The sequence below is a fragment of the Nipponia nippon genome, unplaced genomic scaffold, assembly GCF_047370975.1.
Source record: "Nipponia nippon isolate SJK-2023a ecotype South Korea unplaced genomic scaffold, ASM4737097v1 scaffold_3, whole genome shotgun sequence".
In the NCBI taxonomy this organism is placed as follows: Eukaryota; Metazoa; Chordata; class Aves; order Pelecaniformes; family Threskiornithidae; genus Nipponia; species Nipponia nippon.
This window is the reverse complement of record NW_028262347.1, coordinates 75197160-75209357: the sequence shown is the minus strand read 5'-3', so window position 1 is coordinate 75209357 and position 12198 is coordinate 75197160. Positions and strand designations below refer to the sequence as shown.

The 12198-nt window shown below is 39.8% G+C and overlaps 1 protein-coding gene across 3 annotated transcripts in view; it reads right to left on the bottom strand.

Annotated features, from left to right (window-relative positions):
- IRAG2 (inositol 1,4,5-triphosphate receptor associated 2) overlaps positions 1-11875 on the bottom strand; it is a 42366-nt gene extending 30491 nt beyond the window's left edge. For 2 of the 3 annotated variants that reach the window (XM_087767063.1, XM_087767065.1), the window contains exons 1-11: positions 11804-11868; positions 8460-9081; positions 7499-7609; positions 6597-6777; positions 6301-6377; positions 6143-6221; positions 5016-5174; positions 3712-3829; positions 2170-2220; positions 908-985; positions 302-358 (exon numbers count right to left, since the gene is read on the bottom strand). In XM_087767063.1, the coding sequence (XP_087623189.1) occupies positions 302-358; positions 908-985; positions 2170-2220; positions 3712-3829; positions 5016-5174; positions 6143-6221; positions 6301-6377; positions 6597-6777; positions 7499-7609; positions 8460-9054 (1506 nt within the window). In that variant the 5' untranslated portion in view covers positions 9055-9081; positions 11804-11868. Of the gene's footprint in view, positions 1-301; positions 359-907; positions 986-2169; positions 2221-3711; positions 3830-5015; positions 5175-6142; positions 6222-6300; positions 6378-6596; positions 6778-7498; positions 7610-8459; positions 9082-11803 lie in introns of all 3 variants that reach the window. The other variant, XM_087767064.1, reaches the window with a different exon arrangement.
- Positions 11876-12198: the final 323 nt, after the last annotated feature.

Here is a 12198-nt window from a genome sequence, read left to right as displayed (position 1 = left end):
GCCTTTAGAAGTTTCTGTACGTTTTTCTGAAGTTTGCAAGTTTGTTTTGTTTTAATATGTTATAATTTTTTTCTTTTTTTTAAAATAAAAGCAGAATCCTGAAACCTTTAATTATGCTGACTCATAACCAGGTCCTAAAGCAGATCTCGCCTACTTTGAAGCCATTTATAGGATCAGGTTCTGTAGTGTGAGAACAGTAGAAATAAAAGTGCCACAGTGAAGACTATTGCCTTGCTTTTTTACAAATCATCCCATAACCAGTATTTTCAGTCAAGACAGTAACAAAGTAAAAGCAACTAACCTGCATCAAGCTTGCCTCTTTATTCACCATGGTGCTCTCATAGATACGTGCTTGGATCTAAAGAATGAAAAGATCAAAAATAATTCCAGTCATCAATATGCACTATAATACGAGCCTGTTCCTATCTCCTACTTGGAAGGGGAAAAGGGTATCAAGATTCCTTGCTTAGAAAAATCAAATCCTGCTTTGAATAGCTTGCATGGCGTGTTTCAAAGTTCAAACCTTGCACACAGTTAAAAGGGAAAGCGTTCCCAGCTTTCAGTCACCTTTGTTTCCTCTTGTCTGTGCAGGCTAACAGTTTCAGCAACATCAGCCAAAGCGTGACTTTCTAATAGATTTTCTCAAAGAGCGAGGGAAAGATTTCCTAAAAGTTTAACTTAGAGGAAAGAATGAAACTGTGGATTGTTTATATTAGCCCAGTTTTTAGCCTCCAGACAGCAGCGTTCTCAGTCAAAGCTGTCATACTGTCCAAGCTACGATAGTGCTGCAGTTCTTTACTACAGACAGGTTCAGGGCTGTCTACCTTCCAGAGGCAGACATTTCCCTCACTAGACCTGAGTAAACTATAGGCTGTCTTTTTGTTACTCCTAGAGTTGAAATGCTTACTTGAAGCTCTGCTGTATTTTTAGACAGCTCCAAAATCTTCTTTTGAAGTTCATCGGTGTCCATGTTATTCCTAATATTCTGAACAAGATACAGAGTGTTTAGGCACAGCTGAATGGATAGACAGCTTCTCCTTGAAGAAACTAGACAAAAATGATATCTCCACCCCCAAGCTACTGCCTACTCTCAAGCACTACCAGCATTTATGCACAGACATTGTATGTCCTTGCCCCACTTGAAACTGTTTCTGCTCCTTTTTCCCCTGTTTCTCCAGAGCACTGTTAAAAGAGTAAACCTCAAAATGTGACTTATAAGAACTACCAGACCTAGAAAGCTAAAGAAAAGCTTTCAGGCCCGCAGCATGAGGATTATTTTTGGAATGTTGCAGTTTAATAGCTATTTGGACTTACGAGCTTTTCGGAAAGACTCATCTTGAGCATGGTAAACATGCAAACTGTGACTATTATGTTGTTATAATAGGTAACAGATTCCTGAATCCATGATGTGCTTCTTTTCATTACTATGTATGATTTAACCTGTTTCTCTATTTCATCCTAAATAGTCCAAAATACAGGCTGTAAGCAAGTATTAAAACATCACCTGATAAAAAAAACTTTGTTAAAATGTTTACTTTAATGAAATAAATACAAGAAAGTAAGAATTAATAGCTCTTCTCTAAACAAAAAACAAAACAAAACAAAAAAAAGAGACAGCCTAGAGATACAGCTCCATTAGCAGTATATTCCCTACAAGCCTCCTGTAGGTCTTTGGCCAATGTCAATGGATCCATCTGTGAGTGCAGCCCCCAGCCACTGCATTTTTTTTTTTTTTTTTTTTTTTTTGGAGTTACAGCTCTGTACAAGGCATTTCCTTTGGATCTTAAAGGAGGGAAACAGAAGTGAATATGAAATTAAAAAGTGTTGGATGGAGATTGTTTCAATATAGTTAGCATATTTATAGCTGTGTTAACTAGGAATATTTGGAATTTGTGTATAAAGCTTTGAAAAAGAGGGGAAAAGCTGTTTGTCCCTATCCCCCATGCTTCCCCAATGTTGTATCCTTACTTACCCAGCGAACGGAAAGTCTGAAGCACAGTACAACTTCAAGATATAAAGTTTTATGATAAGTCACCCTTGTAAAGTATAAGATATTTTGATAACCTAATTACCATGTCAGGCTTCAAAGTCTGACAAACATTTCATTTCTTACTGGTGAGCTTTTAGTGAGACAAAAACACGTACTTGCAAAGTCATGATTTATTTTACCTCTTCCTGAAGAGAAGTAATTTTGACGATGAGAGACTGATTTTCTTTTTCCTGATCAGGTTTATCAAAAAAAAAAAAAAAAAAAAAAAAGAGAGAACCAAAGTAGTTAGTAGTTGTTTTTAGCATGTCAAGTTCAATATTCAAAGCCAAACTAAGCCAAAAAGTAACACATCACAAACACATCTTCATATTGGGTATTGGGCCCTGGATATGAAGCTGTGGTGTTACATTCCTTTGCTTCAGAGAGCACAGCAAAAAGGGGAGTGCTGAGGCCAGTCCAGCTCGTGAACCCTCACTGACAGGTTTGACACAGGCATTTCAAATCAGAGTAAAAGTCAGACCACTAGATGATAGGAAGGAAGTATTCAAGGCCAGAGTTAGCAAGTCTAGTTGTGCTCGAGTTAAGATAAATCCAGAAAGCCTATATGCCACGCTATGTTTTTTTCATATCAGACATGAAGAAAGGTAGTGGTATCCCGTTTGGTGCCTCCACTGCACAGGGAACAGCAACTAGGGGACTTGTAAGCTCAACTACAAAACTTCTAATAATATTTCTCCCTCCCATCCCATCTTCTTCTCACAAGGTGAATTATGTATGTAATCTGAAATTAAAACAAAACAAAACTATACACACACTGCAGCAGGATAGCACCAAAATCTTGTGTTCTTGCTCAGCATGGAAGACTTTTTTGATTTCTAAATACCCACCATCAGCAGCGCACAGAGCTGGAACACCGATGTAGAGCTACACCCACACAGCGAGACACAGAGTTGCCACTGTAGCATGAACAGCATGCATGGCAGCAACACAAACATATGTTCTCCAGAGAGCCTATGCTCTGGTATCTGCAACACCTGCTAAAGCTGCAGCCACATCAGCCTTGTTACCAGGCTGCTTTACACCTCTTACAATCACACAGGCTTTGCTACTCAAACACCTGCGGTGTAATTCAGATGCTTTCATGTAGGCAGCTCGTGCCCTTTGAGACATGCCAAGGTGTGCTGCCTGGCTTCCAGCTGTCAGTCCAGAATGGACAGGTTTCTGACAGGCCCTTGTCATATCTGCCAGCCCATACGGACATTGACAATAACCTAGGAGTGTTTTGGTTGATGACTCTTTCGTGTGGACATCTGAACCAAGTCTCCTGTCCCTGCTGGTTCTAGAAAAGTCACATGAATTTCTGGCAGAACATCACCAACTTCAAAGCAGACAGGGTTCAATGATGGCAGCGTGAGAGCTGTTGTCTTTAAGCATAATTATATGTGAGACTGGACCTTTTACTTGTTTTCTTCATTGTAACTGACAATAGTTTAAAGAAACTTCCATAAAAAAAAAAAACCAACACAAAAACAAAAAAACCAACACTTTACAGTGTTTTCATAACACTAATAAATCACATTTCAAACATCCTCAAAAAGCCTCAGTACCTACTGGTACAGAGGAGGTCATACTGCTGATTTTTACAGTCTGAGAGGTCATGCCATTGTTACAGCAAGGTATGAGACGCTGTACAATGTAAGCTAAGAAATAAAAGCACCTACTAGCTGTTTATTCTGGCAGAGAATCTGCTGTCTCTTCTCTTCTGACAGGTTCAGGTTGTTTTTTGCTTCTTCTAGTTCTTCTTCCAGTGATTTGGCTTTCAGCACAGAATGCTGGATGCTGCGTGGGGGGAAGTAAATCCAGAGAAACTTTAGCGAGTTACTGTTGGTCATTAGATAGGCTTGAAATACCAAGAACAGTATTTTTAGAAGTCACCAGGGACTCATTCTTTGGCACAGATACTTAACAGAAGAGCAACAATCAAGTTTAAGCCCATCATTTTTGTCCAGTAAGTAAAGGCTCATGGACTTACCCTCTATTTATCAACCCCTTCTGCTCTCACAGTAAGGGAAGAAACCCAGGCAAACACAGCATCCAAGACAGCATGCTTTTGTGTGCATCCACCTAACAATCTAGCTCGTTGCAGTCAAATATATCAGGTTACCTGAGCACACAAACTCATCTTTACAATACTTCATTGTTAGCAGCTATGGAAACCATTTCAGTTCAGTTTTCAAGGATAAGCTCTGCATCATTTTCTTATCCTGATCTGATATTCCAAACAATGTATATTTAACCAATGGGCCAAGGCCCTTTTCCTGGCTAGCTCTAGGCTGCAGAGCATCCCTGAGCACATGGTCCAACATGAGGGCATGTGTCTCATGCCAGCTACACAGCAGGACTCTTGCCTTAACTTCCCCAGAAGATACTGGGAATGGTTTGGCAGTTGACATAACTGTATCACATTTGAATTAAAAGGGTCAGATGAGCATTATGAACTCACTGTAAAAATAGGTTTGTACTTGTGGCATTGATGGGTCCCCAGGCTGCAGCAATACTAAGCTAGCGAGACAACTCACTTTAGTTCCTCAAGGGACTAGCAAAAGAGCTCTTACGTGCTTATTTCCCCTCTGCTTGGCAACAAATATGCGGTCTAGGATTGGAAGCCTTCCAGCGCTCAGCTGTTCTCTTGGTAATATTAAGCCTTGGGGTTTTTTTTGGTAATTTGTTTTGTTTGCTTGATTTTGCTTTACCCTAAGATTTTGCCTGTGTGCACCCACAGCACCTCATGCTGCAAGAGCCAGGCTATAAGATGAATGACTGATTTTGTAAAGAACCAGGAGGTACAGAGCAGAACAATCAGGCAAGAGAGCTAAACCTTACAGATACTATATTAAGTCAACAAAGTTGCGGTCATAAAGCACCGGTGAGGCTAAAAGCATAAAGCAAGGCTGGACCACTTGGAAGACGACAGGTCTGCCCATGGCCATTACACGGTAGACCTGGTGCCACCAGGGTCTCCCACCTTTTTATTTGTTTCCGTAGATGCTCATTATCTGCCAATAGCTTATTGTTGGTCTCATCCAGAGCTTCCAGTGTGAGCTTCAGCTTACTGTTCTCTTCCTGAAGCTTCTGGTTGTTGTACTGTAGGTCCGCAACACAGGTTATCAAGTCAGAAGTCTCCCTGTTCCAGTAACAAAACCAGAAAATATTAAGAAAGGTGATTGGATCTAATGTAGACTTTTTGAAAATTCTGATGCTGTGCTGCACTGATTAGAGAGGCAAGAAGAGAGCCCACAGAGGACTTGTAACGCTGCAGTGTACAGTCATTTGCCCTGCACAGAGATATCGGATCATCTTCAGAGCAGTTCTCTAATTCTATGGACACCAGGAACTGTTTTGTTTTTAAGCACTTTTTTTTTTATGCTCCCTGCAGTTAAAGTATGCCACCAGACAAGTGCCACATCTGGGTGTCTGCATGACAGTATCTTAAGCCTTTGTTAATCACCTCTTAGGCCACCAACAATACTTTTGTATTGACTCCACGATTTCTGGATCCTTTCTTTTCCGCTAAATCATCCCCCACTATGCTTTCAGCTGAAACTTGAACAAGGACGACCCTTTTGAGATCCTGAGAAACAACAGGGAAGCATCAGAAAGCAGACCTTAACATTTTAGACTATGCATAAAATGCAAAAGTTATCTTTGGAACTTCTGGTGTTTGTCGAGTGCTTTGCTATTAACAGAATTCAGGTCAGAGTATGACTACAAAAAATTAAAAAAAAAACAAAGAAAACCAAGGACCAGATTTTCAGGAGATCGTGTCTTCTATTGTCATACACCTAAGAACTTGGGAGAGGGAAGGAACCAGTTTAAAAAGAAACACATGACAGAACTCTGACCACAGGGAATTAAAAAGGCAAATGCATACAGAAGGACCAAGATATCAGTAGGAAAAATTGCTAGTATTTTTAAGTCTGAGCAGAAGCTGTGAGGAAGAACGTGATAGCATCAAGAGCTAGTGCAGACCGAGGTAAGCATTAGAAACTCTGCCAAGATAGTTTTCTGAAACAGTGGTTCTAGGAATTGCTCTCAAGTAATTCAAAGCTAGGAGCACTAAATTCTGAGAAAGAATTGCTTGAATGGACTTACATGTCTCCTTTAGACACATCACCCCCAAAGGCCTCCAAGCTTCCTGATGTAACATTCATCCGGACATGTGTCTTTTTTGCTGAAAGAGGTGGAGGTTTTGGTTATAGAGAAAGAAAGTGGAGTTTTCCTGAATAAAAACAGAATAAAATGGGCTGCACCTTCAGAGGTGTTTTTAAGCACTTTAAATTCCAGGTCTTCCATGCTTGCTGTTGGTTCCTCAGTGGCATCATTTTCCCTGAAACAAGGAAGCATCAAGTCACAAAATCAGTATGACACTGGATTGCTTACCAACTTTGTAACATTTAAAAGCTTTCAGCCAAAACCCACGCTGCAGTCACAATGTCCTGATACCATCTTTGTTCCAGAGTACTGAAGGCACAAACCACAGGAGAACTTTCTACTCTCCTGTTTTCACAGAAGCTTTTACAAGATAGATTGATAAAAAAGCTATTACCATTTTCTCTTACAGTCTTCAATCCACTCTTTCATGATGGCATGATACGTTTCCAGGTCCATGGAGACATCTTTCTGATCTGGGTCAAGCATGTTGCACAGCTCTTCAAGACCGCTGTCTTCCAATCCCCGACTAGTTGTATGTCTCAAATAATCAACTATCTTGGAAACTGCCACTTTTCCTAAAATAGATACAGGTTTCCATGCACCAGACTCTGAAGTCCAGTAGGCCATTGTAAAAAGCTGTAAAGGGGTGTGCACTAGTGCATATTCAATTGCCCTTGAGAGCTGTAGACAAGCAACTGATTCCTGCAGTTTTAGAGTGGCCTGGAAAGGAACAGTTTAGAGCTTTTGTGTCTTCTAATACAGAAGTGTGAAAGTTGGGTTTATCAGTTTTGTCAACTTCTGTTTAAGAAAAACAAACTTGCCTCATTTGCTATGGTACTACCTTCAGGCCTCTCACCAAATTGAGCAAACCCTGTGACTGACGTTATCTTACTCTGCTGCACTCCACTTTTAGTCATGTTTGAGGTGGAACTCAGAAGAATTATCTCTTGCTCTGAAGATTCCCAAAGTTCTCTTTTCTAACAGGAAAAAGCCAAAAGGAAATAAACAATCATTTCCAATAAGGTTGATTGCTAGAAGCATGTTGCTCCTTTACTTCCTCTGCACTAAAATACAGCAAAGATCAGCTGAGGGTGGGAAGGGAAGAGACAGGCACCATGCAAAAGAGGCAGAGATATTTATTCTGCATCTACCACACATACAGCCACCTAGCTAAGGTAGCCAGTCCGTCGAAGCATAATCACAGATTGCCACATCTTGGGATCTGTAAGACAATCTCAGCCTTGAAAACGTGCTGAGAGGAGAACAAAACAGAGCAATGAAAAGCCACTGGCAAACCTGTATGCTCTGTGTCACATGCACAGAAGATAGTGGTCAGTAAGTCTTCTTCACAGATCAAGCTCACATCATACATGTTGTCAGCTTTGTACCCCAGTGACTGCTTCCATCCTATGAAGAATAAGTTTGTTATTGTCCATCTTTACTTGCTTATAGTAAGTTTCATGCACCACAGCTTCTTACTACAATATTATGTTTGTAATAGCATGAGCACACATAGCATACCACAGCTTGAATGACACACTTTGTTTTTGGTTTTTTTTTAATCACCTTAAAAAAAACCAAACAAACCCAATCAACCTAACCAAACCTCCTCCCCCCTCCCCCCCCCCCAATAAAAACAGAACTTTTACTGCTAAATAACACCAGGAACTGCTCATAGCTGGAGCCTCTGAGTTGGGAACTGGTTTATGCATCTGCTTCTACATATGCACGTTTGGCAACTCTGGCTATTCTTTTGCATGAAGTAAACACATAAACCAGAACATTTTAAGAGGCCAGCTATTTCTCCCCCCCCCCCCATATTGTAGAGAAATCATCATGGTCAGATAGATTAAGTTATTAAGAAAACAATCCTAAAAAAAAAAAACAACCCCAAAAAACAACAAAAAACAAAAAACACACAACAAGCAAACAAACAAAAAAACACACCCAAACTCCTATATCCTTTTATATTAAAGGCAGACTAAATTCATAGCCAAACCTCTTATCCACAAAAAGGAATTGAAAAATTTGAAAAAGTTTTTGACTTGACTCATTACTTTCTTGCTTTTTACATTCACATTAATATTTTCTAGAGAAAAATTAAGATTTTACTCAGCTCCTTTTGCAGTCTTATTAGATTTGAGCTATTCTAAAACATACTGTTACTAGTTTTAGTAGTAAATAAATGTCACCTACGTAGGCTGAATGTTCAGATATCTAGGATTTTGGATCAGGAGTTCCCCCCCCGGATTTTTACCTCTTTCACTCAAAGATAATCTCTTTCGCACAGGAGTTTGGATCACAGCACTTTCTGATTTTTTATCTGATGTAAAGAAATATAAATTTGGACTTGACGCAAGATACTTCTGTTCATGAGGCACATCTTTAGATTCAATATTTGATAAAGCACACAGTTTGTTCTGTATATTAGCCTCTCTGGATCTGAAGTAGGATGGAGAACAATTCTCCATAGGACACACTGGCATCCATGAGTTGCTGGGTCTCTCTTCGCTTTTAATGGTTGAATAGGTACCATTCGCAGAACAGGAGTCAGAGAAACACCCAAGACAAGGTGACAGCAACTGCGAGTCTGCAGAGAAAACACTGTCACTGCTGGGACTGATTAAATGTGGACTAGAACTATCATGACTTCTAAAAGTTCTTTTCTTCAGTATTTCTTCTAGATTTCTTTTTATATTGCACTGTGGACTGTCGAAGTTACAGGACTGAAATTTTGGTATCTGCAAAGCAGGGTTAGAGACTTGGTCCATCATTTGGATAGATTTGATCTTTCTGCATATACTGTCCACTGGGTTATGATGCCGTTTGTTAGCTCCATGTTCTAAAGACATTATCAATTCCCCTCTCTTGCAAAGTATCTGGAAAGAATAGGGACAAGATATAAGAGTCAGGATGATCAACATACACATATTCTTTGCACCAATTTTTCCAGTCAACACACAACTTGGAGCTTTGGTATCAAGTGATTTGAAAATCCTTGGTCCCTGTACCAGCTGTGACAGAAACCTTCAGTCACGATGTTTAGTTCTCCAGGGAACTAGAAATTATGTGGACTTGGAAAAGGTGGGGAAGAAAGAAAGAAAGACTTTCTGAAATCTCACTGCTTATTCTTAAATACAATAACCATGTCGGGGATGGAGAGGGGGTGGGGGAAACAAAGATAAGAACTGAAGAGCTCCGTGCAGCCTAGCAGTTGACTATCTTTTTAAGATTAAAGGAAACACTGAGCAATATTACTCAGACAGATTTATCCCAAATTGGGTATTTCTTTTTTATATAAGAGAGGTTCATTAAAAAGAAAGAAAAAACCTGACACAACTTTTGTAACTATTACTTCTGATCACATTTGTAGCATGTACTTCCTTCCCTGGTTCCACGGCTTTTTGCTCAGGTCTAACAGCAACAACTGTCCAGCTATTTCCTGAAGGTATCTCCTACAGCTATAGACATTATCAGTTTCTGATCTCTTTCAGCAGCCTCCCAGTCAAACCCTGCAGCCACAGGTACACAAGTCAGTTGAAGTATTCTGAGCCTGCAGCCTTCTCGGTACCATCTCGTGACAGGTTTCAGAAGCCAAGATTTAAATGAAGTTTACTTTCAGGAAAATATTAGGCTGTCTTTCTGGGTATTGGCTTGGGGGATGTGTGGAGGTGGGAAAAGTGAGTGCAACTAGAGTTTCAGCATTTCAGTGAGCCTACAAGAACAAAAAAACAAAACCCAGTTGTTTCTTATACTAATTAGCCACAACTACAGCTATCATGCTACCACACAGGGAATTACCCAAAAAATGTACCCTACAGAGGCACTTCAGTTCTATTTGCATTTTTATTATCTATTCTCCCAGACAATATTTAAAAAAAAGATAGTTCCAATAAGATAAGCATGTGTGCGTGACCAAGGCACGGAAGGTGCATTTTGCAGGCATAAAGCCACGTTTCAAGTGAGATATCTATCTCTACCTTGTAATTTGCAATCTTCTCTCTAACTGAGTAGTTGGGAGCTTTCATCTGACACTGCCCCACTGTGGACTTCACTCACAGTTCCTCACCCCAAAAAAAGAGCATCTGCTGCTGAAACATCAGCACTGCGAAACACCATCCACCAGCCCATGTAATCCAGTGAACGTGATCAGACTTGAACAGAGCTCTGTGACAGCCACCAGCAGCTTGACTGAATCTTCGTCATTAGAAAGAAACAAGAGGGAAACAAGCAATACTACTGGAAGTTAGCTATGACATTTAGATCATTATAAGAGATACGTAATTAAAAAAAAAAAAATGCACCTGATAAAGCTAGCTGAAGCTCCTAAGAATGAGATTTTTAAGTGATATTTTGCACCCAGTATTGCAGCTATATACCTACCTTCCACCACTCTATCACTTTCAACTCCTCAGCTCTGAAAATACACTGTATTGCTTCTCTCCAGAAGATTATGTACAATGTTAAAAAACAAACACCAAAACACACACAAAAAACAACACTTGCTTTGAAGTAAGAAGCAAGGAAGGAGTCAAGAGTCCAGTGTATCTTAACTGCATAACCTACACAACCAGCAACAACAGTCCTCAGATCCTCCAAGACCGGGTTTTACTTGTAGCCAGCCTATCAGAATAGTACCGTTACAGACCCGACTTCTGCTAGGGGTAGAGCAAAATTAAACAGCAGCTTTATAACTAGAGCTCACAAGGTGGTGTGGGCATGTGAGAGGGACTGACATGGTTGACCGCAGGGACAGAACACCAGACTCCTTGACCCCGAAGGGATTTCCCCCTGCATAGTACAAATACCAACTTGTCCCCAGAAGGATATAGACTTCAGTGAACTGCGTCTTTTTACTCAAACTCTGCATCAAGAAATGAAATGAAGCAACCTCCCCCTCCCCAAGAAGTTAGCTCCCTGCTTTTCTTGTAGGCATAAAAAAAATAGTTCTTTTCTCAAAAACAGCAACATGCTTCATTAGCATTTAATGCAAGACTTGCCACTTGTATAATCTCGTGAAGTAAAGAGGAAAATCACATGTAAATATTTATTAATCTGGATTGCAATAGACACAAATACTCAATGTTTTACTTAAATCGGTTTATTACAAGCTTCCTGCATGCCAGCAGCTTTGTTTTATATATGCAGAGTCAAGATCTCAAAGTTTATTTTTCTATCGTCGTTTCTGTAAGTAGTAACATTTACCTTAATAAACATGTCCTTAACCACAGGAATACTTAAAAAACCAAACCAAAACAAAACACACAATAGTGAGAATCTCAGAATAATTTTAGAGAAGAGACTGCTTTTTATTATTATGGCTGATTCAAAAGATTTATTCCGTAAAAATAAATGCCAGGAAGTTGAAGCAGCCTCCTATATTAGAGATACAGAATGTCTTTTAACAGAAAAACTTAAAAACATTGGAGTTAGATTTAAGTATGTTCTCTAAGTGCACAAGAGCCTTCAAACAGATATAGAGTAACCCTCTATTAAAGGATATTAGTCTTTTTAGCTACAATGTGTTTTTAAATATTGCTTGTAATTCCTCATTAAAAAAAACAAAACAAACAAAAAAACAGTCCAAGACCTTATACTTACAATAGCGTATGAAAAAATACCTTGTATTCCTCTGTAGCAGAGATAACACAGGATGACAAAAGCTATTTTAGCTGTTCCTCTTAGGAGCTGAATGAACTTTGGTACTCAAATTAACAGAGGGCTCATTTGCTGGAAAATCACCTTTAGGAGGTACACCTGTTGCTGGCTGCCACTCAGCTCTCAGGCTGAGAGGGGCAATGAGCTGCAAATCAGCCGTCAGTCTCTGGCTTTCTAGCCCTTCTACTTGTTTTTTCACATCTCTCCTGCAGCTGTTAAACGAGTTGCCTGGAATTTCAAGGCATCCTGAAGTCTCCCTGCTATCCTACCCTTATTTTTAAAACAGTGAGGAAAATAATGATATAGCTTACTGTTGTGTCTGAACTCAGGTACCTGGG